The sequence below is a fragment of the Cupressus sempervirens genome, chromosome 9 (genome assembly GCF_028749045.1).
Source record: "Cupressus sempervirens isolate cs-2001-9-10 chromosome 9, ASM2874904v1, whole genome shotgun sequence".
In the NCBI taxonomy this organism is placed as follows: Eukaryota; Viridiplantae; Streptophyta; class Pinopsida; order Cupressales; family Cupressaceae; genus Cupressus; species Cupressus sempervirens.
In genome coordinates, this window is record NC_143126.1 from 698,119,268 (window position 1) to 698,146,793 (window position 27,526).

Sequence of the window (27,526 nt, forward strand, 5' to 3'; positions counted from 1 at the left end):
AATATCCTCAATAGTAAGTTTGCTGAAGGAAAGCTTTGAAATACGAGGTGATATGTTCTTCTGAAACACGTCTCTGTTATGAAGCCCATTAGTAACGTGTAAGCAATCAACACTTTACTGCATCTTTAGAGAATCTGCAAGAGTATGTAGGGTTGTCTTTTTCATAAGACTTTTACAATTCTGTATATAATTCCATAGCACACCAACACCACTGCCTTATTTTGCAATCACTTCGTTGAATATACCATAGTGAACCTTGTCTTTGAGACTCTGCAAATATCTCTTTAATTTGATGGTCTGTGAGGTATTTCTTCAATACGAATATTGATTACTTTAAATGTAGATCACTGACTTGGTAAGTGATGATTTGCAACTTTGTAAAATTTTGACATCAATGACTATCTTTTTTCAAGTTTCCAACATCAGAAACGAAAGCAGAAAATCTCGGCTCCATCAATGGCTCTTGCCGGGGACATATGCTCCCTGTGAGCATAGCGAGATTCCAGTTAGCTCTAGAAAAGCAGACCAAGCATCCATGCTGAGCACAATGCATGGTGAAATTTGGGTGGCCTCTGGCCCCCCAAAATGAACACTACTTCTTTCCCCTATCAAACACCCGATTCTGATTGTGTAACACTTTGAACCCGCTGAATATGATCTTATATTGTGTTCCTTAATAAAATCTGATTTGTCAGTAAATAACAAACAAGCATCATATGACACATACTTTTCTTTCATCACTTGTTTATAATTAGAATTTGCCTTATCAACAAGATTTATAGAAAAGAAATAAATTTCATTATCAATTAATCCAAATATCTGACCTCTTGCACCACTGATTTGATTAGTATAAAAAGAAATTAAATCCTTAAAAGAAATATGATGAAAACTTAAAAACGGTTCACTAAGCATCATCATAGAATTCTCATGGATACTTACCTCAGTATGCTTCTCATACTTCATACCTATATCAAAAGCATCATCCATATGAGTAAAATTTTCTGTCTCTACTCCATGAATGCAATCCTTTGCATCTAACTCTTGTTTAGCCTTTGAGAAGTCATTAAATGTATTGTGATCTTTGCTGATTGGAGGATCCCCATGCAGTTGATTTGTTATACCAATATCTAGATTAACTTTTTCTTCTCTGACATCTTCTAGCACACAATTTGCTCGATCTTTATACTCCAAATGCTGATTTTCTTCACAAAAATATTTTGAAAATAGTGCACTTTCAGGAAATACAAGTTTTCTCTGATCAAGACTTTGAGTGGATACGTCACTTGAAAAAATTTCGCACGATTGTATTTCTTGCTCATAAGATGGATTGGAAGATGTCTCATCGTCTAAATGCATATCATGAATTTTACCCACTTCAAAACTGTCATCAAGCCTGCTATCTTCATTATAATGCTGATATTCTTGATTGCGTGAAAGATCTTCTTCAAAAAATGGACTGAACATAGAATGCTTGGGCATATCTCCGTGAGATCCTCCATATGAAATTTCATCCTGCTCATATGGCACATGTTGTTCTACCTCATCTCCATAAAATACTCTGTCAGGATTCTTTATTGCTTCACTGCATAAAAAATCTGAAATGACGTTGAAGTCCTTGGATGCTTTTTCTTCTTCTTCATGTATGTTCACACTGTCCTCAAAATATAGAAATGTATAAGGGCTGTATTCTTCATTCTCTTCTGCCAGTCCATCATATATAGGATCTGAATATTCTTTGGAATTGTATCCAAATAAATCTCTTTCTATGCTTAGACCAGAATGCATATCTTCAACAAATATGTCATCCTTCTGAGAACTATATGCTTCTTCTAGTTCATTGAATTCCTTTTCGTTAAAGTAATATGGATTTGACAAGATGAATGAATTTTCTTGTTCATTGAATGTTTCATACAACACATCTATTGTCTCATTATTCTGATTTTCTTTGTGTACGGGAAGAAAAAATTGACCAACCTTGTCAACATACTTTTGATATTCCATATCTAACAAAGTTGAAATCTCATCCACACTAAGAGAATCTTCATTATTTCCATTTTCTTCACAATCTAATTCCTTATCAGTCTCATCATGATCAGATTCTTCTTCAATTTCTTCTACATTTGTATCTGAAACATCATTTTGTTCTTGTATTACTTTGACATCTTTAATAGCTTGATCCCATATCTGAAGAAGAAGCTTCACATCAGGGTCTCCATTTGTGCACCATATTTAATCTTTTCACCCTATGATATATATTGTTGTTCTATTTTGATACTTTAAAGCAAAATTTAGTGACCTATACAAATTGCCAATCATAATTAATCTTCTCCATATTCATACAAAATATTGTCCTTGCCACTTAGTATTGCAGATAAAAACAACCCACTTAGGGACATCCCTGCATGTCATCCTTTTGATACTGTAACAAAAATTGTTGTCAGCAGTCTATCTTACCAAAAAACCATGTCAGATTTCATATCTCTAATTGCTATCCCATTTTCAATCGGAGTGTCATCTTGCCTGTGATTTATGATCACTGTGACCATACCTGCAACTAAGTGCACAATCAAAGTAGAAAAGCATACTGCGCATAGAGGCCAGAATAATCACAATCTGAGATTATCATATGTTTAGATCGAGTTGGTAGAACAGACTGAGATAAAGCTGTGTTGTCTGGAAAGTCTGTACACATGATTTGATTCTAAAACAGAACTCAGCACTAAAGAAAAGAGTTTGCTCAAACATATCATAATAGTGGGTGTGCTTCTTGGTTGATATACAAATATAATGATTTGTACAAAGTTGAGGGCAATCCATTGGACAAATGAAAGTCTGCATCAGCAGGGACCATTATGTTTCAGAAAGGAAAAGCTTAACCCACTTGCTGTATGCTGTTCGATGAAAGAGCTCCCTTTCCAGTATAGTTCAAATTTCGATAATGGAGAGTATGATCAAATTGCTTTATTAAGTAAGAATGATTGGGATCCTCAAAACAATATTGTGATATCTTCATTGCCATAACTGGAGGCATATTCACTATATTTAATTATATATATGATTAAAAACGCATGTGTGGAGTTAAACTGCCCAATTTTACACACTGTATTCTTCAGATCGTCCCTTCAGCAATAAAATTCTCATGGTCATGAGGATGGTGCGTGTGAAAGAAATGAAAGACGGGGAATTCATGTGATGATCCTAGTCGGATGCTACATAAGGAGACACGTTAGGATTGAACGTTTCTCCTCCATGGTGATCTACGAACTCATATGAAGATGTGCCAGATTTAAAAGGCATAGCATTTGCAGAGGGCCCAGGAGCCATAGATTTGGAAAGAGCTACAGCCTCTATTAATTTTAAACGGCACCAATCTGAACTCCTACACCAAGTATCGGCAGTAAATGAATTATTTACCATAGTCATGCTCAGAACGCATATGTGAAAGGGTCGATGATCCCGAATTTCTTCTACCCACATCCAACGCACTTGAGCCATCGCTGAGAGTTCAGGCTTGACGGGATTGGTAATGAAATTTCATCGAAGAGGAGCATTGTTTATGCAGTATGATTCCCGACGGAGCCAAATGAAACACCTGGAGAGTTTTGTGTCACAACATATCAAATGCGATACCAAAAGGGATACTGTGCGCAAGCAAATACTTTGTTGGCATGAGAGATGGGATTAAATTAAAATTAGGGGGCTGATGAACTTCAAATAAAGTTAATAATATTATAGCCTGATAATGTAAAATTAGTTGGTGCGATTAAGAAGTATAAAGTAATGGTTCACAGTTTAGAAGAGATGTAATTTATTTGTGAAGAGACATGACTCTTGAATATTTAAAGTATAAATATGGGGCAGCCGTGAGTGAACAAAAATATATCAACATTCAAACAAGAACATTCATACATTTTGAAGAAGTATTTTATATTTATTTATTGTATGGAGGAATAAGGGGCTCATTATGACTTTGTAATATAAATTCTATTAGTTTATTTATTAAAATGTTCTTTGTTTATTATTAAAAAGCGTGGAGATTTAAACTGCAGGTGAATCGTCCTTTGTAATTATTTTCTGAAATTTTGTATATAGTTGAAATGTCAAATAAGTAGGCATGGTCATTTAGCATTTTAAATTTGATCATCGCAGATATTGTGAAATATTAAATCATTTCCGTATCTATGTCCAATTTGTCTCCCTACCAGAGGAGTTAAAGTTCAATCTGGACTGATTTAAGATTGCATATATATTTGATCTATCGCATCTTGATTATTTAATTGTTGGCAGTAAAGTGTGTAAAACATTATAAAGTTGTACGCGATAACTCACTGAAGTTGACTCTATTGCTCAGATGAGCAGAGGGGCTCTGGTCTTTTTATTATTGAAGTCAAAAAATAAATATGTTCCTTCTACAAGCATCAAATTAATCATTATTCAATTATACAAAACATTCAACTATTATCCAACATCCAGTTTTCATTTTAATTGAGTTCAAGGATTTTGCCAGTCGGAGAACTCGAGAAGTTAAAATTCGCTATAGAAACGCCTTGAACCAGACAGTCAGCGTTTAAGGTGAAGGTTTACCCACCTAGGTGTAGCGAAGCCTGAAGTGCAAGGGAATCGAGAAGTATTCCCATTCGTTGGCCAGAACTGATTGGGAAGTCCTATCGGAGAAGTGGCAGGCTCTTGGATTTCCAATGTGTGGTTTTGGGAACTAACAACTAGCACCCCCACAATGAGGCCAACAAGTAAAGAGCTCAAATCCAGGAATGCAGGAAAGACTGTTCAAGATCACATGTCCAAAGGACTCACAAAGCTGCAAAAGATGGCGACTATAGCAGGAAATCGATCCAAGACCATCATCAAAAATACGCTAAGTCCAAATGTAGTCGGATCAATCCCAGTGGAGCAGATGGAATCAGAGCATCGATCATAAAGAGGAGTCTGGAGTTCTCTAGTCCTTGCATTGAAGTCACCAAGAATGATGATGTCTCCCAATGCAGCAAATTGAGAGACACTCTCGCTAAGGTCAACAAAAGGGTCTCTGTCCTCGGTACCATGGATAGCATAATGGGAGGAAGTTGGTGGGAAATAACAAACAACAATAAAGAAATCTCTCTGACAGTGACTCTTATGGCCAATACGGACCCACATGAACCTGGCAAATGTATCAAAGGGGACAATAGAAGTACAACTAAAAATAGAATCTCTAATCAAACAAGCAACGCCACTAGACCCACGAATCCCTCCAGAAGCACGAACCTCCTCTCTACAAACAAATAACCACTGATAACCTGTAAACCCTGGAAGAGGATGCACAAGACTCTTGTGGGTTTCAGTGATGACAAGTATATTAGCGGACCCCATTGCATCGTGCAAAAGACTGAGTAATGACCATAAAGAACCATTACCATTCCAGCAATTAACAAGAAAAGAGCAAGTGGGGGTCTCCCTCTTGTTCAACTGCTGGTGAAACTGTCATTTGGTCTTGGGGGCCTGTCTCGCTTCCCAACCACTAGGCTGGGGAATCCCGAATAACTGCTTTAAGATTCCTAATAACTCCCATTTACCAACCCGTCTAGCCTCTGTCACAATACCATGAGCATGTTTCAGCTCTACAACCTGAGCCCTCGTGAGATCTTCATCTAGGAAAATCTTAGAAGTGAGAGAGAACAACTTCCTCTTAGCTTTGAGAGCACAGAGCCCGTCTTTAAGTGTGAGAAACCGTGTGAACAAGATGTCACCATGGCCAATCTAGCATTTATCCAGTATGATGCTGAAGAGACCAAGCTGATCACAAAGGAAAGAGCGTCCAGCAGAGAGAGGGTCAAAAGTGGGAGGAACACTGCGAACCCGTAGATTGAGCTCACGAGCCTACCTCACCCGCTCATCATCAATCTTCCCCTAAACCATCTTGTCAAAACTAGCTAAAGGCGTAGTAGCAGTTGTGTTATTGCAGAGAAAGGTCTACGATTTCACTTTCACAAAGGAAAGAGCGTCCAGCAAAGAGAGGGTCAGAAGTGGAAGGAACACTGCGGACCCATAGATTGAGCTCACGAGCCAACCTCACCCGCTCATCATCAATCTTCCCCTAAACCATCTTGTCAAAACTAGCTAAAGGCGTGGTAGCAATTGTGTTATTGCAGAGAGAGGTCCATGATTTCACTTTCTGTTCAGTTTCAGAAATCAGAAAAGAATGCTTCGCTGTGATTTCCGATTGTTGCTCTTTGTTGGTATCCAACCCATCAAATTGCTCAATAATGGACTGAATATGGGTTTGTAAACCTACAGTCTCAAAGGTGAAAGTATCAAAGAAACATTGGATCTGAGACGAATTGGAACTAGTGGTAGTTTTGAGTTCTGAAATAGTATCAGTTAAAGAGATAATTTGCTCTTTTAGCTGTTGGTTATCCATCTCCAGTTTGGAAATCCTATCGCAGAGTCGTTGATAGGTCAAAGTTTGTTGACCTTGTGATGAGCATGAATCACCTATATTAGACATTGTCGAGGGCCAGCAAAAACACCAGTAAATAGCTACAAGTCTGCTAAGATCATATGCAGAGAGAATAACCAGGAGCTCTTGAGGAGTACCCCCAAGACAAGAAAAAGTAGAAGCCAGAAGCCGGAATCCACAAATCATAAACGGAGGAAAAACTCCCACATGGAACCAGCAAACAAACAGACAAATGCCATGTGAAGAGGAGGGAGTCTACGCGAAACCAACAGATGCATAGGAGAAGACAAACGCATGAAGAAAACCCTACAAAACACCTGCAGTTGTTGAAAAGAGAAGAAACACGAGCACTTGTGGAACACAATCATCCACGACAGAAGAGGGCATACAACCGCCGGCAAGAAGCACTCGGAGACCAGCAGAATCATAGCAGAGAAACTAGCAACAGCCATGAACACAGTCATCGCAAGATAGAGGAGCACGGGAAAAATCACGGGAGGAGACATGGTCACGGGTGACGAGAGGAGACATGGTAGAGAAATTCACATGAAAAAAAAAAGGAAAGAAACCATGTCTTATTGGATGGAGACAACCCTATGCTATGAAGGAAGGAGGCAATGCAAGGGTAGAGGGCAAGAAAAAGTTAACCAATCTTTAAGCCTCTTTGACATGAAAGGTGGGCCTTTAGGTTGGAATCAAGCCTCAGACTGATGCAACTAAGAATGGGATTGGTCTTTAATTGGGCCCCAATAGACAACATATGGGCCTAATAAGGCTTAAATGAAGTGTATGGGCCATAGAACTTGTAAATCTAGGCTCTAAACTCTAAGTTGAGGCCTTAAAATGCATTAAACAAGTCTCTACTCTAAGTTGAGGCCTTAAAATGGATAAAACAAGCCCCTACTAGTAACGAGTAGGCCTGGTCTAATTAGATCATGCCTAAATTCAAATTCAGCCCCATGCCAAGCGTGTGTTCTAGGAATCATAAATCGGGCTTCAACTCACTTAAATCAGGTCCAAATATGATTAAATCTTGCCATATATGCTAGCGTGTCATCTTGAAGCTTTAACATAAACCCAAAACATGAAACATGTGGCCCATATGAGCCTAAAATCGATTCAAATTTCGGCTTTAATCACTCAAGACCTGCCCCACATCTAAGCTATATGAAACATGAGGTGTTATTACAAAGCATTTGGGCTAAATGTTAATGGATCACGCCCTATCTCCAAACGTATGGCCTGAAAGTTGGTAGGACCATAGGACCAGACCTATGTGACTTGTAAATCAGACCTATCCAATCAAGATTAAGATTCCAAGGCTCCAACGCCTAGCATGTGGGCTCAAGGTTCAAGACATGGACCCCAAGGTGAAACATGTACACTATAATTGCAGATCAGGCCCAATTAAAGATTAAGAGGGACCTCTTAGACATAATACATGTAGCCTAAATAGGCCCTAAACTGATCTAAACCCAGACCTAATTAAGGGGCCAAGGCCTAATTCAGAAATTTTGATCATAAGGCCCAACCATGTGGGCTCTAAACTCTAGGTGTGGGTCTTAAATGAAGTATATCTGCTGGAGAAGCCTCAAAAATTAATAAAATTTGAATGCAAGGATGGATTTTAAATTCAGATCCAAGTCCAAGGCCTTTGATTAAATACACGAGATCAAAATTCAAAGGAAAATATCAATTGACCAAGAAGGAGCTTGGATATCTAATAAATGGCATTTAGAATTTAAAGATGATCCGCAATCAATCAATGAAAGAGGTTCAGTTTGCATAAGAAGGCATTAAGTAAATTTTGAAATGATAAAGGGGCTTAAATCTAATAAGAATTGCCATTAAATATCGGGTTGCAATACATTAAAAGAGAAAACAAGGCAAATTTCTATATATACAAACCCTTTGCCTCAATTCAAAAGAATGTTTTTTAAGTTGATTAAATCTGAGAATTTCAACCACCAAAGACAGTGATTTTGGAGTTCTTTGAATCATTTGGTTGCAAGATTGGTTGATGGAGATGATGAAATTCGACTTACAAAAAAAATTTGCCTGAAAATAAACCTATTACCAGCATGTAGCATCAAATTTAGGTCTGACTACTCTGACTTTTTCATCATTTATCAGCAGATTAATGGCCAATTTGCATTCATTAACGACAAGATTCTAACTTCATTTTTTTGCAAGTATTTACCAGAAAATGAAGACTGAATATTAATCATTTTCAGCAGGCACAAAATCAGTCAAGCACTTGAAGTTTCATCTCCTGCAACATTTTTCTTGTTGTTTACAGAGGTCCACAATTGAAAACAAGAAAGGTGAAAATCAAAAGTTCAAGAGAAATTAATGCATAAGATAATGGCGAAGAATGAAGAAGGATTCATCAACAATTTGATGAAAAGGATCAACACATCAAATAAGGCAAAAGCATTGGTCATATGCAAACCCTCCACCATCACACCAATAGAGATTTAGTATTCGAAGATAGATTGAATTGACATCCATTTGTTGGAGCAACTTAGAAGGTCAAGGCAAGGGAAATACTCATCCAAGGGGAAGAACGAACACCCTAATTCATGAAAATGAGGCAATTGGAGACTGTGAGCCATCCCAATGGAAGGCATAACAATGATTTCTCATCATCAAAGGGGGGTTCAAGTCTATAGGGTGAGCATGCTGAAGTGGCAGCCATATCCTTAACCAATGAGAATATGCCAAGTGTCCTAGTGGAAGAACTTCACCATATCAAGTGTCTAGATGCATTGAATCTGCCAAGAAGTAAAAAAAGGATTTAAAAATGAATATTCTTAGCGATGGCTTGGTTTAAATACAAATGGCATTGTCTTATTGGTCCATTAAATCCTGGCTTCTTCTACAAGCTTCTATGTATCTTCTCTTCTCACTGGTTATGCCTAATCTATTTTCTTATTGGCCCATGAAGAAAATGTAATTTACTATCTGGGCCACATGGTAGCGCTTAATTGTAATTGGGTGGACATTTAATACTTGTAGCTATGGTTATGGAAACCCTAATTAGAGCTTATATGGATTAATTTGGGCTGGTTCCGATTTATTTTTGGCTATTCATTGTAATTGAGCCCCTATACAAAGGCTTGCTCACACCATTCATTAGAAAGTTATGTTGGAGATGTTGCCAAAGTACTACCAAATGGTGGATATATATGATCATTTTGGAGTATTGTGTGACCCTTTGCATTTCTCAGTTCAATTAGGATTTCAGAAGCAGAAGTAGATAAATGCAAAATGTTGCTGAATGGTGATTGATTGTTACATCCCAATTTTTTGGCCCAATTAAAATAATCATACAGTCGTTATACATTTCACTTGAATGACATTTGGATAGTTAAAACAGTTGAATGTTATGATCATGTGAAATGGAAATTATGGTTGACCGTCTTTTTTTTAATTTATTCATGCGAAGATGACTTGTTAGTAATTCGTTACAATTTAAAATTGAAAGGAATATCTATAGTTCTTCAATAAGAAGTTATATAAATAATTGTTAGTAGTGATGGTGGTTAGACGTTGTGAAAATTTAATAAACTTTTGATTATGATTATCTTGATTCCAAATTAAGGAATGTTATTATTGTGGAAATATTCTTTCTAGATGCAGGAGAAGACGAAAGGTGGTAAAGCATTACTAAACGGGATTTAAGGAATGGGGCACCAAAAAGGTGCATCAACAGGCCATCAGGTATGGACTCTAACCATCTTGGTAAAGGATTTAACGGCTAGGCAATACAGAGCATACCTTGGACAACCATGAGCTACCCAATCAGTTCATAAGACAAGAAAACATTAAGCATTTTGTTCAATAATCTAAATTGTTACCTTTGATTGTTGTGGAGTCTCTTGAGTATATTGACACCATGTTATTATGACATTCATACTTGCACGTACATGTATTTGTACATGTGCATATATCAATATGATGATATGAAATAAATATATAATTAAAATACATGCAAATGTGCATACAAATAGAGATGGCACAATAACATGATGCCAATATATGTTTTATATCATGTGGAAGGGGGGCCCTCATAGTTATCTTAATATTTTATTGGCTCTATATTGATGAGCGACTGCCACCTTCATATCGGCTTATATTCCTTTTTAAATTTTAAAAGCTTGGGGAGTTACTTGTGACCGATGGCCGGCCATGCAACACCACTATCTTTTTTGTTATCTTTTTTGTAATTGAGAGAGCATGTGAGTCGTCCATTTAAATCATTCCCCACTATCGGAGAAATATTCCTCTCCTCTTTTCGCATTTTGGCTCTAAGTTTTTATCTAGCAAAGAATTCATTTCCATGGCTAGAAGCCGACTGCAACTTCCATCGGAAGTATTCCATTATTCTCTATCCCACATTGTAACATCCCAAGCCGCAAGTTAAGCAACGCTATTTTGCTACCAATTCAGCCTTCATCCCTCATGTTGGAGCTTGTGATCCCGAGCCACAATAGACAAAGGAAGGTTGTATACCAAAGACCTATCCAACTATTGGGAGATAATTTGTCACATATATTCCATTGGACCAAATATATAATCTTTAAAAGTGACAAATCTGTTTACTAACACATTGATAGAAGGGGACATGGTATGTAAGTCAAACAAAGCACTGTATCGATTAAAGCAAGCACCTAGAGCTTGGTGTGCGAGGTTAGATAAACACTTGCTAAGCTTGAGATTTAAGAAAGGTAATGCAAACAGTAATTTGTAATTGAGAGTTAATTCTGATGGCTTATTAATTATTGAGATATTAATGGATGATATTATTTTTGGAGGAAATGATGAGGCAAGCAATAAATTTTCTGATTGGTGAAATGAAGTACTTTTTGGTATTACAAATAACTCAAACAAAGGATGGAATCTTTATATCTCAAACTAAGTACCTTAAGGAATTGTAGGTAAGATTTGATATGAAAAATTGTAAACCAATCAGAACACTTGTGGTAACAAGATGTAAGTTGACTAACAATGATGATTCCCCCAGCACAATTTAGACAAGATATAGATCCATGATTGGTGGTTTACAGTATTTGACACACACTAGGCCTGATATGCTAATGCAGTTGTAACTGTGGCAAGGTATCAAGAAGATTCTAAGTTATCAAATCTTGCAACAATAAAAAGGATATTTAGATATTTGAAGGGAACATTGGAATATAGGTTATGGTATGATAGATCTAATGATTTTGCATTGTATGCATATACTGACGCTGATTGGATAGGAAATGTTGATGACAAAAAAAACACAAGTGGAGGAGCATTTTTTCTTGAAGGAAGATTGGTATAATGGTTGAGAAAGAAACAAGATTGCATTTCTCAATCAACAATAGAAGTAGAATATGTAGCAGCAGCAAACAATTGTGATTAGATAATATGGATGAAACAGATGCTAAAGGATATTGCCATTACATTTTATGAACCTACTATCATGCATTGTGATAATACAAGTATAATTAATGTCTAAGAATCCAATTTTACATTCTAAGACGAAGCATATTGCAATTAAATATCACTTTTTGAGAGAGAAAATCACTGAGAAAGAAATAGGACTAGAATATCGGAGCACAAAAGAGCAACTAGTAGATGTATTCACTAAACCATTAGCTAAAGACACTTTTGAGTACCTAAGAGGTATGCTTGGGGTAATGGCCCCACCTAGTGCAGAGTAATTGATGCAGATTTGCATCAATCCAGTGTATTTAGAGCATATGTATTCATCTAGGTGTGATGATAAAGGGTACTCCCCTTAATATCACAAACACATGACAGAAATAGAGAAATAATAGCAATTTGCAAGAGCGGAAAATGAGTTTCTTATTATCTCCAAAAGTATGGAGTTATAGATCTCAGAAATACAATGTAAAAAGACACATGGGTGTTTTCCTTACAATATTCTACAAGACTAAGCCACGAACAACCACCCAAAACTACCCTAGAGAACCCTCAGGTCTTCCTTATATTGGGAATTTTTCATTTTCCGGGAAGGTTCAATACTTTAGCCTAACCCTTGAGGCGACCAACCTACTTAATTTTCATATTTATTGCATAGAGTTGGCTCAAAACTATTTCAGGTAGCCCAACTTTTGGAGGCCATAACTTTTTAACCGTAGACCCGATTGGCTATTATAACCACTTTTCGGAAACGGCAGCTCTTGATCTACAGTGCTCGACCATGCAAGCATTTGTCAATCAAGGTTTGACCTTGTTTCAGAACGTTTCAGGAGTTCAAAACTAAGCTCAAAGTTTTTATACTGAAAATCCTCAATAACTTCACCAATAAATATGATATGGCAATGTAACTCAACTGGTAGGTTGATATATCTAAGACGAACCTCCACCTATGAAATTAGAACATTCTGAGCTCATATGACCAACTTACTAAGTTTCCACAAATAGCAACTTTGCATTGAAGCAGCCCTTATTGAAAAGACAAAAACAAAAATATTTTTAGGTGATGAAAGATTACCCTTACACCTAGGATACTCCTGCATCATGTCATGCTTGGTATTGTTCCTTAGGGCGAGTGGTCACATTGAGCAAAGCTAATTCAAAAGCTCTTATGTAATGATTTTCGCATAACAGTGTTTGTTGGCACTTGAATTGTTTTTTGTTGCAAATTGGCTAGATCCAATGCGAGTACTTTTATGAAGATCACGATCAAAGGGAGAGAATTTCATAATGAAAGAAGATAGTTGATATTTGGCATATTGGCATCGTTGCCATTAATGTCAAAGGGAGAGAAGTTCAATGAAAAACCTATAGGGAAGAAGATTCAAAAACCTATGGAAGAGAAGATTCATGCAAGAATCTACCAAAAATAATCAGTAAGGTTGTATGCACAAATGAAGACTGTGTATGTTGAGGATATTCAGAAAATCATATTATGTTGGTTACTTTTGGTTTGACGGTTTTTCACCATATGTTGCCATCAATGCCTAAGGGGGAGATAGTTAGAAACTAGGTCCTTTGTTAGCACTTGGATTAGTTGTTGAGATGTTGCATTGGTGATTAGTTTTGTCTGATGACAACATATGTTTGTCTGTTTATGACAAACACAGAATTTGTATATCGTGGGCTGATTATCAATACAACGAGTTTAATGGTAATAGTATTTTGTATGCAAACTTTGGTTTGTGTGGCAGAATGAGTATAGACATCATGTCTATGTTCATTGAGTCTTAAGTTGAATTTTGGATAAGTTACAACTTATTTGGTGAAGACCAGTAACAAACCAATGGACAGGGAATAATGATAGAGATGGTAGCATTTTTGTTATATCTTATTGGCGAGCAAGAATTAATGTCAGCAAGCTTGGGATGTGATAGAAGACTCATTCGAGCATGTATGTTCGAGGGTGAGAAGCATTTGGGTTATTCTGGAAAAGTTGTTGTTGTGTAACATGTATATTTTACTAGCAGTCGACTGTGTTGAGGACGCGTGTATTTTATCATTGTAAAATGTATTATTAATGTTGTAACATGTGGGAATCTTATTGTAATAATTGTAATGATGCTTATCAAGGCATGTATGCCTTAGCATGGACTTATGTAATTAAATGTACATTGGGGAAGCTCTAACAGACTGGCCTAATTAATTATTTGTAAAGGGTATAAGGGAAAGATGTTTTCCTTGGTTGGGTATCATTATGGAAAGCACGGATGATTATGATATATGTGGATGCGAGCTTATATGTTGGATAATCAGAGCAAGGAAATGATGATGTTGGATGGTTCAGGTGAGCTTCAAAGGAATTGTTTTGGCAAGTAAGTGAGAGATTAGTCAGTTCATGATTTTGGATATGTTATCCTAAAAGATAGTCTTTCACACTTGATGGAGCATTTAGGCAGTGGGTCTATTTGTTTCCTTTCAGCCTTTAGCGAGATAGGAACCTTCTAACAAGGGTTCAAGGTCTCCTGACAAGGACTTGTCCTCTAATAGGGACTTTTTTACTCAATGCATTGTATTTGACTCCTAATAGGATCACATCCTTTCAAAAGGAACTTACTTATTATTACATTATCTTGTGGGTACCATTCGCATCGGAGTTTTCCTTTTGATCAAGGGTTTCCCTAGTCAACAAATCATTGTGTTATGGCGTATTGTTTCTTGTTGTCGTGTATCACTGTTTTAATTGTTGGAGATTGTATTTATAAATTTGGTTTTAATTATATTTGGTCACAATCGATTCAACCCCCACCCCCAGTTGTATGTGGACTTTACTTCTTAACAGATGCAACTACTTTAGATTTAGTTGATCCTACTATGTATGGGCAGTTAATTGGCTCCTTCATGTATTTGGTTATCACAAGGTTTGACATATGTTATGCAGTTAATTCCTAACTCTAGCCAAACACATATTGAGATATCTCCTTGGTACAGTGGGATATGGCCTGAAATATTCTTCATGTGTAGAGTTGAACTTACAAGGGTTCTCAAATTCCAATTGGGCAAAGTGTGTGCTTGACAGAAAGAGTACTTTAGCATGTTGTTTCAGCCTAGGTTCAGCCACGATTTTCTGGATGCAGTAAGAAACAATCTTGTGTTGGTCATAGTACAGCTGAAGTAGAATATATTGCATCTTGTGTGGCTGCAAGTGAAGTTGTGTGGCTTTGGAAATTACTTGCAGGTTTAATTGGGCAGCCTTTGGAACCTACAATATTTATGTGTGATAACCAAAGTTGTGTAAAGCGTTGGTCAATCCACTTTTTCATAATAGAACCAAACATGTGGAAATTAAATATCATTACTTGAGAAATATGGTTCAGTAGAAAGTTGTTGAACTCGAGTACATTTTTACAAAGGAGCAAACTACGGACATTCTCACCAAGCCACTTCCAAGAGTGAAGTTTTGTTATATCCAAGAAAAGCTTGGTATTGTGGAGAATGATGCTCTTGTTGAGAAAGAGTCAGCTTTTGTGATTCACTGCATTTGGTTAATGAGTTCTCTAAGAGAGAAAAGTTCGAGGTGCAATCCTTCATTAATGAGTTCTTATTTGTGAGAAGTTCAAGGTGTAATCCCTTGTAAATGAGTTCTTTGCAAGAGAATTTTGAGGTGTAATCCCATGTAAATGAGTTCTTCTCTGCGAGAGAAGTTGGAGGTGAAATCCCTTGTTAATGAGTTCTCTACGAGAGAAGTTCGAGGTGAAATCCCTTGTTAATGAGTTCTTCTCTGCAAGTGAAGTTTGAGGTGAAATGCCTTGTAAATGAGTTCTTTTGTACGAGATAAGTTCAAGGTGTAATCCCTTGTTGATGAGTTCTTCTCTACAAGAGAAGTTCGAGGTGAAATCCCTCGTTAATGAGTTCTTCTCTGCAAGAGAAGTTCGAGGTGAAATCCCTTGTTAATGAGTTCTTCTCTACAAGAGAAGTTCAAGGTAAAATCCCTTCTTAATGAATTCTTCTCTGCAAGCGAAATTCGAGGTGAAATCCCTTGTTCCACCCTCTAGGAGTAGCTATGGTGGATCCACCCTCAGGGAGTAGCCATGGTGGGAGTCATGTGTGTGTCTCCATGACTTTAATTTATTGTTTTTTTATTCACCCTCTAAGAGTAACTATGATGAATATTGTTATGCTGAGATAACAATTTTATTGAGAGAATCTATGATAAAAGTTTTGTTGACATTAGTTTTAGCTACAACTTCATGCATTTGTCATGAGATGACATTCTAAAGATCTCTCTCTTGCTAAGTGGGAGTTTTGAGTTTTTGTAGCTACAAGATAGATCCTCCATTCATATTGATGTCCTTTGCTCAACGGATTTGTCATTCTGGTGTTGCAAATTTTCTCTATTTGAGTTTCTTATTCCTTGCTTCATGTATCTTCTGACATCGTGTAGAAGACTACATTTATCTCCTCTTGTCTTTGTGCATGGTTGGAGTATATTTCTCTTGTGCTGATTATGCATCATCATGTCTAACCTGTATCTTCGTGTGCTTACTGTATATTGGGTTGGTATCATTGAAGTATCCAGCTGCGTCGGGAGTTTTTCTTCCAATCTTGATATGATGTGGCAACAACTCTTTTTCATGCCTGTCATTGATTATTATGGCTCATTAAAGTTTTATCATCAATGCCGATCACTTCTGTTGTAACTGCTGTAAAGTTTATTGCCAGATTTGACTAATAGCAATTTTTTGTTGCAGGTACAAACAATATCACCAATGTTTTAATCACTTCCAGAATCTGCAAATGTTAGTGCAGTAATAACAAAAATGAATTATATGAAACTCAGAATTATCTTCGATCCTTTTGGAGCACTTGCATTAATAGATTACGATGCCAAGATTACATCAGGCAAATTGGATAAATACTAACAGAAGAGGTGTGGGGATGAATGGCCATGTCTCCCACGGGAGACATGGACATTCATTCACACACCTGTTCGTGGTTAACTAATGCACATAATTAGTTATTGTCTTAACACAGTGATTTAAATGTATAACCAATCATTACATCTACGGCCCAATATAAAGGATAGATCAACCATGATTTAAACATCAAAGGAACCAAAGATAATCTCGATCATGCCTTAATGATCTCAGAACATATATATGTCTCATCAGTTGCACACTGTGTAAAGTGCAACAACACGTTTGTATGCATATATGCATAACAGCGTGTGCATCATGTTGTTGTGTGTATATACATAAGTATGTGCTTCTAACAGTAATGTTAGACCGAAGCTACATGCATTAACACTCCCTCTTAGCTAGGGAAGACAAAGTGCATATATATAAGTTCTTCTTTATATGAAAAGTAATATCCTCAAGATATATATAAGAAAATCAAGTCTCATGACATTCTTTCTAGTTATGGTGTGTATACAGACATCAAGTCAAATGATATCCACCATAAAAGATCATGGTATATCCATAGATATTAAGTCACATAATATCCACCATGAATTTGAACATATTGATCTTCAACAAATATCAAGACACATGATATCCATCAACATGCTCTTTTAACTATCATGATTTTTCCTTGAATATCAAGTCACATGATATTCATCATGATAGTAATCTAATAATAATAAAGTCATCACCTTATCTTATCAGAATCAATATTTCATTATAAAAGATTATCACCTTAAATAATGAACATAGGGTAGGCCCATGAGTCATAGAGTCACACATATGACAAAAGAGTTTACACTTTAAACATCTTTATTTAAATAATACAAATTTACGAAGTTGAGACTCAATCTCATAAACTTACATTTCAATCAAGCCAAGTTTCTTTTTGAAATGATCAACTTTCACTTTAGGGAGAGCCTTGGTGAGAATGTCAGCTGTTTGATCACTTGTATTAATATATTCTAATTGAATAGTTTTTCTTTCCACCATGTCTCTTACATAGTGGTAAGGAATTTCTATATGCTTGGATCTATCATGAAATACCGGATTCACAGATAACTTGATACAACTTCGGTTATCACAGTGAATAGCGGTAGGTTTCATAGGTTCACTAAACAAGTTAGAAAGCAACTTCCAAAGCCACACTACTTCTCTAGCTCCCATAGCTGCTGCAATATACTCTGCCTCAATAGAACTTTGAGCAACAGAAGCTTGCTTTCTGCAAATCCAAGAAATCATGGCTAATCCTAAACTGAAGCAGCATCCTGATGTGCTTTTCCGGTCTTTTACACTTTCGGCCCAATCGGAATCAGTAAATCCATGTAACTCCAAGTTGGTATTCTCATATTTAAGTTCATACCCAATAGTACCTTGAAGATACCTCAATATATGTTTCAAGGCAACAAGATAAATCTCAGGAGGTTCACACATGAACTAACTTAATGCATTCACTACATAGCAAATATTAGGTCGAGTATTTACAAGATACATCAAGGACCCAATTATCTGTCTATATAAGGTGGGATCAACTAGTCTGGATTTAGCAGTTGCTTCCTTTAGCTTGTGAAAGTTGGTTTCCATAGGTGTAGACCTAGGTCGACAGTCCCACATTCCAAATCTTTTCAAAATATCAATAGTAAACTTCTTTTGATGTAGAAAGATATTACCAGACTTCTGGCATACTTCCAAACCAAGAAAATAATGAAGAATTCCTAAATCCTTCATTTCAAATTCAGAAGCCAAATCTTTCTTACACTGATTAATGAGATGTTCTTCCCCCTGTAATCAAAAGATCATCAACATAAAGAATTAGAATTAATATATCACCTTTAGTTACCTTGAAGTAGAGATTTGGATCAACCACGTTCTTGGTGAATCCAAGACTTAAAAGGCATTTGTCAATCCTTTCATACCATGCTCGAGGAGCCTATTTAAGTCCATATAGAGCCCTCTTCAATTTACAAACATAAAAAACAGCATCGTGAGTTACAAATCCTTCTGGCTATTCCAAGTATACTTCTTCTATTTTTCCATTAAGAAAAGCAGTTTTTACATCCATTTGGTGGATTTTCCAACCTTTGGCTGCCGCAATGGCTAATACAGCTCTAACAGAAGTGTACCTGGCAACTGGTGCAAAAGTTTCTTCAAAGTCAATTCCTTCCTTTCGAGAAAAACCTCTAGTCACAAAACAAGCTTTATGTTTTTCAATGCTGCCATCCGCAACATACTTAACTTTGAAGAGCCATTTTGAAGACACAACAGATTTTTCCTTAGGTCTTGGAACTATGTCCCAAACATCATTTTTTAGTATAGACTGGTATTCTTCCACCATGGCGTCTTTCCAAGCTTGATGTTTAAGTCCTTCAGAAGTACTAGAAGGTTCAGAATTCAAGCTCTCACACACCCTAGGTCTCTTGCTTTCTCAGAAGGTTCCTGAAGGGGCTTTGAATCCATCTCCTTCCTGTATTATTTTTCTTGCCCAAAGTGGCCTTTTAGAGTGATCAAGACTCTCTTCTTGAGTCTCTGGAAGGATTTCAGTTTTAGTTGAAGTCTCTTCAAGAAACTCCCTCTGAATCTCAGAAGCAAGAGTCTCTTCTAAAGATACATCAAATGTATCTAGTTCATCGGAGGTTTTGGCTCTTCTGAAAGCAATGTCTTCCTCAAAGATGACATCTCTGCGTAGTTCTATTTGTTTCTGTCCAGGAATGTAGACTCTATATCCTTTTATTGTTTCACTAAAACCAATGAGAATACCCTTTCTTCTAGAAGGTTCTAACTTAGTCCTCTTTTCCTTAGGTACATGAACATATACAAGACATCCAAATATCCTTAGGTAACTGATGTCAGGTTTCTTTTTAGAAAATGCTTCTTCAGGAGTCTTATTGTCCAAATGTGAGTGAGGACATCTATTCTGAATATAGATTGTTGTGTTGGATGCTTCAGCCCAGAAGGACATACTCAAATTTTGATCAAAAATCAGAGTTTTGTTCTTCCTTTCAGCAACCCCATTTTGTTGAGGATTGTAAGGGACTATGAACTCCCTCTTAATCCCAGTGAGTTTGCAAAACTCTTTAAATATTTCATAAGTATACTCCTTCCCATTATTTGTTCTCAAAATTTTAATGTTCTTACTAGAGTTCTCAGTGATAGTTTTGAATTCCTTAAACTTAGAGAGAATCTCTTCAGATTCTTTGCATTTAAGGAAGTATATCCATGTCTTCCTTAAAAAATCATCAACAAATATCAAATAGTACAAGAATCCTCCTATAGATGGTATAGACATGGGCCCACATAGATTAGAATGTACTAGTTCCAACACTTCTTTAGTTTTGCTCAAACTATGACGAAATGGCTTTTTAGTGTTTTTCCCTAAGGCACAACCTTTACATGATTCATTGTGAATATGTTTTAACTTGGGCATTCCAGTTACTACCTTCTCCATTGATGTTAGAGCACGGAAGTTGATATGACCTAGTCTTCTATGCCATATTTCATTTGAATCAGAGGTCTCATGTACAAGTGCAAAGTTTGTCTTAGCACATAGCTCATATAAAAGTCCTTGTCATACTCCTATTGTTAGAGCCTTCTTAATGGTTGAATTTTTAGGCCATGCTAGTACTTTCCCTCCCATGAATGCCATTTTATAACCATCATCTTCAAGTGTGGATATAGATATTAAATTCCTCTTAATACCTGGTACATAGGGAACTCCAAAAAGTTGAATAGAATTTCCAGATTTCAATTTTATGGTGCAGGTCCCAATTCCTTTTACAGAGTGTGCAGAATCATCACCAATTGTATCTTCTTCAATTGTTTCTATTTGCATGCTTTCTAGGTTATCCTGATATCCAATGATGTGTCTAGAAGACCTGCTGTCAACCATCCATGTATTCCTTTTAGTTGATATTTGGTTGGATAATGTTGAATAGAAGGCATATTTCTCATATTCATTGCCTTCATTTGACTTCTCAGATTTTGCAAAAGATGCTTGAGGTTTAGATCTATCGAGACAATTTATTGCATAATGTCCATATAGATCACATCTGAAGCATTGGATTTTGGACAAATCTTTCTTCTGTTTGGATTGTCCTTTTCCATGAAAATTTCTTTTCCTTTTGTTGTTTCTCTTATTTCCCTTCTTATGAGCATTTGTATTAAGAACTTGAAAATCTTCATCTAGGGTTTTGTGTTTTCCCTTAATCATTAATCTCGATTCTTCTTGAAGACAATCTGATCTTAAACGATCTAGTTTAGGGATTTTAGACCTAGCACTTATACCTTGTACAAAGGATTCCCAGAAGTTTGGAAGTCCTCCTAAAGCTATTAAGGATAATTCTTGATTTTCAATCTCATAACCAAGTGTAGATAATTGATCTCTCAAATCTGTGATTCTCATAAAGAAAGCATTTATAGTTTCCTCTATATTCATGCTTACACTATTCATCTGCCTTTTAAGAGCAAGTTTTTTGGGTGTATTATTGATTATAAAAGCATTCTTAAGAGCTCGAAACATACGATATGCTATGGTATGTTTTGCCACAATAGGTACTATGTGGTCTCGAATAGCATCTACAATTATCTTTGTAGCCTTTTCATTTTTCTCGATCCATTCTAATTCCTCATGGTCATCTTTAGGTTCCTCTTTGTCCTCTCTTACAAATGATTCTAATTTGTTTTCTTTTAACAACATCATTACTCGAAGTTTTCAAGATTCGAAGTTATCAGCACTTCCAAGGTGATGTTCGAATCTCATTGTGTTTGTCATCTTTGTAGAGAGAGGGAGGACTGTTATTTGAAGTAAAATCTGATCCTTATAAACTTAGTGTGATCTTTCCTTAGCCAAGCTCTAATAACATGTAAAGTTTATTACCTGATTTGACTGATAGCAGAATTTTGTTGCAGGTACAAACAATATCACCAATGTTTTAATCGCTTCTAGAATCTACAAATGTTAGTGCAGTAATAACAGAAATGAATTATATGAAACTCAGAATTATCTTCGATCCTTTTGGAGTGCTTGCATTAATAGATTACGATGCCAAGATTACATGGGGTAGATTGGATAAATACCAATGGAAGAGGTGTGAGGATGAATGGCCATCTCTCCCACGGGAGACATGGACATTCATTCACACACCCATTCGTGGTTAACTATGCACATAATTAGTTATTGTCTTAACACAGTGATTTAAATGTATAACCAATCATTACATCTGCGGCCCAATATAAAGGATAGATCAACCATGATCTAAACATCAAAGGAACCAAAGATAATCTCAAACATTCCTTAATGATCTCGGAACATATACATGTCTCATCGGTTGCAGACTGTGTAAAGTGCAACAGCACGTACGTATGCATATATGCATAACAGCGTGTGCATCATGCTGTTGTGCGTATATACATAAGTATGTGCTTCTCACAGTAATGTCAGACCGAAGCTACATGCATTAACAACTGCCAACACTGGGTAGAATGTGTCACTTCAGTTATTATCATTGCTTTGTGTTCTCTTATTGCTATGAGAACGATATAATATTGTTGATCTTCGCTTTTGTGGTTTTCAGTTAAGGGAGTATTCATTATTCTGGAAAGCTTTTTTTATGGGCCAGTGATCATGTGTCATCTGAATTATCAACTATCATATTTGATAAAGTATCTGCAATATTCATAGGAGAGAATTCATTCTTCTGTTGTTCTGTGTATTTCGGAGATGTAAGTAGATGAATATCATTGTATTGTGAATACTCCTCTGCTCTGTGTATGAGCAGTGATCTTGCTCTATCTAAGATCTGTGCATGTATAGCAGTGTTATTCTTATAAGTTTGTTTATCAGGTTTTCTTAGCAGTGACATTCTGCTATTTATTATTATCTCTGATCAATGAATGATCATTGAGGACTGAAGACTTTGAAAGGGAGCAAAAGTTTTGTAATTAGTTTTGCAATTTCAATAAAACATCTATTTTGCGGTAGGCTGAGTTGTTTCCCTTGGCGAGGAGAGTTTTTTCCAGGATAACTAATAAACTTTTCTGATTGTTGAAATTGTTGTATTTCATCTTATTGCAATTATACTTCTGGTTATATTTTCAACACTTACTTATATACCAAATGAATACGTAAAAGTTAAGGACGCCAGTTCTTGCTGTTTAGCAGGGTCACCATAATGTTGATTATATTTGGTTTTGTTAATCAAATATAATTATTGTGTTGGGTAATAGGAAGGTCTTATACATTGAAAAATGGAATAAGGATTTCTTCTTGTGTCAAATGATTTTCAAAAAGTCTTTGGCACCTAAAAATAAAGTCTTGATATTCGCCAAATCCCACACCAAGTTTTGAGGGAAAAAATCAAACCTTTACACTTGGTGTGGAAACTATAATTTGTTTCCCTGGTCATGGTACATTGTGGAAGCAGTAAAGAGTGCATGGTACATTGAAGGAAAGCATAGTATTTAAGGACTCGTGCATGCCTTGCTCGTAATACAGATTCAACAGGGTCACTTCCCATTATTTTGCCAGGTTTATGTGTATTGATGAAGAATTAAATGTGGCAGAAGACTTCCAAGGAGTTTGCATGAAGATAGAAGCTGTAAACTTTTGTTCAAAAATATTAAGTTCAGTGAGAATCCTTGACCAGAATAGAAAATTTCACTGACAGACTTAGTCTCTGTCAAACAAGATAAGCTCCGTATGAAGCTTCCTAGAGGCAGTGTTTGGGTAGATTAGCAGTCTAAGGAAAATTCAAGACACTACTAGTTTGGGACATTAAAAAATGATCAAATCACTTTTGGTTTTGGTGCACAGACCTACACATTTTCATGATAAAAATACCTATATACTGTTGTTCTTGCCAAGAAGGGATTGGCATATGCTTTCAAACTACTGATGAACCACATCCAAACTTGTAAAATCTCTTCATGAAAATATGACAATGGTTTCTAAGCATTAGAAGGCCAGTAATTTTTCCTTCCTTTCAAGGTGCATGATTATGTCAGAGGATTATGTAGCAAGTAATGTTAAAGTAAAGTGCCAGATCATGAATGACAGTCACTAGTTTGCCGTCCAAGAGCAAAGAAAAGCAATACATTGACAAGTACCAGCCTAAAGCTTTTGCTAACCCTAGCATTCATCAAGAAACCCTGTGAGAGTTTATTTGGAGCACCATTAAGTGTTAGCACATATTATCAAGAGCCACAATACGTAAAGCCAATACAGAGCTATGAACAATGTTTTGCTAGAGATCTAAAATCCAGAGATTATGAAGATATGATAATTATTGGGTGAAAGAAGCAATCAATTTATGATGAATACTTTTGCACATTTAACTACTAAAGCTCAGTGTGACTGTCAATGCATGCAAAAGTCCTGTCAAGCCTTAATTTCATCTAAGGCTTAATGGTTCCAACTCTAAGCCTTGCATCATAATATGACAGGACTATACAGAGCCATGAAAAAATGTTTTGATAGAGGTCTAAAATTCAAGGATTATGAAGATATGATACTGATTGGGTGAAAGAAGATTGAATTTGTGATGAATAGATCTGCACATTTAACTGCTATAACTCAAAGTGACTGGTAATGTATGTAAAACTCCTGTCAAGACTTAGGATGAAATGTTCACAGCGATGATCAACTGAAGTAATATCAGTTCACGAAGGGCACAGTCATCATAGGCATCAAGTAGCAGCTAAAATGACAAGCTACAGAGCTTGTGAGACGAGGCCAATTGTCGACAAAAGGAGGCCAGTAGTCTACAGCAAGATAGCATGATGGCAATGCTTTAAGTGTGTGACAACGTTTTCAAAACATATGATGGTGTTCTAAAACAGTCATAACATTAATTAAGTGAACTATGATAAGGAAGTCGAACAACATTATTAAATAGTACTAACAACAGTAGTCTCAGTGCTAAAGGCCAGTGAAACTCAACTGACAATGTTGCTTAGTTGAAGATTCTAGAATCAAATCATTGAAGAACTGACACTAAACAGTGCCAGGCCAGCATATGTCTGAAAGACAGTAAGACTCGTGCATTAAGTGCATGAGAGCATTGCTAAAATGCGACAAATTACAAGCGGGACAGAATATAATAGCAAGTAACAGTCATACAAACAAATGAACTGATCATTCATAACAGAGCACAACAGCAATGCACTGTCAAAGGAGAAAGGTGCAGATAGCATAGTTGGATGGATAAATGTATGACAGATGGCATAGATGACAGTGAAAAGAATGTTGTATACAGTCAGCAAATAACAATCAAGCATAGTGAAAAGATAGCATAAACCAAGCCTTAAGCATTCACAGTTCAGTCACTAATAGTAATAAGTGAAGACCAAAGAAATTAAACAGAGAGGAGGTGGTCTCTGGTCAATGTGGTTGCTAAGGGTTTTCAAGATAAATGAATAGTCTGGTAACAGAACTTGTCCACAGGCAAGGGACAGACCTATGAAGAAGAAAACCTGTGCTGCTAAAGGAAATAGAGATCGTCTATGTAAAAGGCAGTACATGTCAGCAATCAAGGCTATTAAGATTAAAGTCTATGAAATGACAATCATAAATTGACAAATTATGACCGGACTGAAAATCAAAGGAAGATAAGAACAGTATATTGAATGTCTTTCAGTGAAGTAGAGAAAAGGCAGAAAGTGTTATTTATAACAGGCATATCTTCAGAAACTTGAGGCATGTCAAGACTGTCCACCAAGTGTTCAACGTGGGAGAGACTTGAATGAAAGTAGTGAAATGGTTAGCAATTCCTTTAAGGAGACTTTAAATGGACAGTTCCATTCCATAATGCAGAACAGCTATTCCTACGCCCAGCAAGGCAGTTAAAAGTTCTTAATGATCGATTTCGGAGTGTGATCTACCTCAACGCAATCGAAATCAGAAATAAGAACGAATAAAACTTATTCATACATAACTAATTCAAATGGCAGGTAACACTTCACTAGTTAGTACAGCTTAAATTGACCTAATGAAGAAGGAATGTATGTTTCCTTAATCAAGGTCACTATTTTTAACCCCGACGGGATAGCATTGTATAACTTATAATAACATAAAGTAATCGAAAACAAATTGCGTTGCAAAAGCTTGCATTCAGGAAACTTATACAAAAAATTAGTGTACCCCTAAGAAGTGTGATCTGAAAAACTAACCATAAATGTTCAATCGAAGAAAAAAAGATGGTGTTGACTAAAATGATTACCCAAAAGGATCTCCCACGACAAGAAAAGCTATATCAGATGTGCGAGCTTGCTCCAATATTTGTTCCACTTCTTGTTCCACCATCTCTCTGTCCGCCAAAATTACAGGCCTCCCATATAATTCTTCCTGAAAATAAATATATGTTTAAGAACGGAAAAAAAGAAAGAAAACAGATAACAGAGAGTTATAACAGAGCTGTACCAGCGCAGAGAGGCGCAGACCAGTGGAGAGAAGAGAAGTGTATGCTTCCAGATATACTTCACTACATCTTTTCACGGCTTCAAGTCCTTTCAATGATATGTCTTTTTCATCTCCCAAACCCAGTCCAATCAAATAAAGCATCCTTCTTGCTTGATATGAATCTTTCATTCATTCATTCAATCGCTCCTGCGTCTTCAATCACAATTTTTGAAACTCTCTGCGTATCCTGTAATAGTACAGGGTTTTTGTTATGGCTTTCATCTCTTTATAAAATCCATCATTTTTGTTCGTTGTGCTTTTCCAACGGGCCGGAAAAAAAAAAGCACCTCATAGATAGATCAGAAATATAGCTACTTTTCGGTTTCTTCGTACCTTTTGCATCTTTTTAGGTTTTGCAAATCTTGATTTCTATTTTGGGGATCTTATTAAAGTGTTGGTTTCAGTGGGAACACGAGTGGAAAGATACATTTTTGTACGTTTGATTTTACAAATTAGAATTAAATTTTTTTTATTTTATTTTTTATTTTTTAATTATTAAATTTATTTATTTTTATTTATTGGATATTAATTTTTCATTAATACAAAAATCTATTCTAATTAATGTCTCTTATTTAAAAATTAGACTTCAATTGCTATACTTTTTTATTGACCATTGTTTTCCTTGTTTATTTACATAATATGTTCCATATCATATGACATCATGATGGATCTTATAAAAATTTATTAGAAGACATTCCATGGAGCCGAAACCCATCAAGAAATTGTGAACTATAAAACCCTCCAAACCTCACACGACATTGCAAATTGTAAATTCTCCAAACCCTTTGTTGTTGTGAGAGCGATTGAATTGAGAATAGCATGGCTAGCGAGAAGCCCAACGTCAAGTGCAACTACTAATGAGAGCAGAGGTCGCAGCTCTTCTGGCACTTCTACGTTACTAGTTTGAAAACTAGAAGCTCATTGCTACCAAGATACCTCCACAAAATAAAACAATGTCAACATAAGAGCAAAATACCTCCATGAGAACAATACAAAGTCGAACCAATGAAAACAGGGAGCAAAGTAAAATGGTAAAGAATATTTTGGGTAAACAATGCATATGTCTTTGAGCAAGCGGACTCTTAAAAAAGTCCATTTTCATTTTGATCTACTCCCCAAAAAGTGTAACCAGGTTTTAAATCTCAATTCCTAGTCCGTAGAGGGAAGATTGACAATAAGGTTTTGAGGTAAAATTAGAAGTTTGTAATTCTAATTCCATTTTGCCTTTTT

The 27,526-nt window shown here is 36.2% G+C and overlaps 1 protein-coding gene across 1 annotated transcript in view; it reads right to left on the minus strand.

Annotated features, from left to right (window-relative positions):
• The window catches only part of LOC149540639 (Tetrapyrrole (Corrin/Porphyrin) Methylase), an 84,851-nt gene extending 58,230 nt beyond the window's left edge, over window positions 1-26,621 (minus strand). Inside the window, exons 1-2 of the mRNA XM_089801735.1 lie at window positions 26,258-26,621; window positions 26,058-26,182 (exon numbers count right to left, since the gene is read on the minus strand). Coding sequence (XP_089657861.1) covers window positions 26,058-26,182; window positions 26,258-26,425 — 293 coding nt within the window. The 5' untranslated portion in view covers window positions 26,426-26,621. The remainder of the gene's footprint in view (window positions 1-26,057; window positions 26,183-26,257) is intronic.
• Window positions 26,622-27,526: the final 905 nt, after the last annotated feature.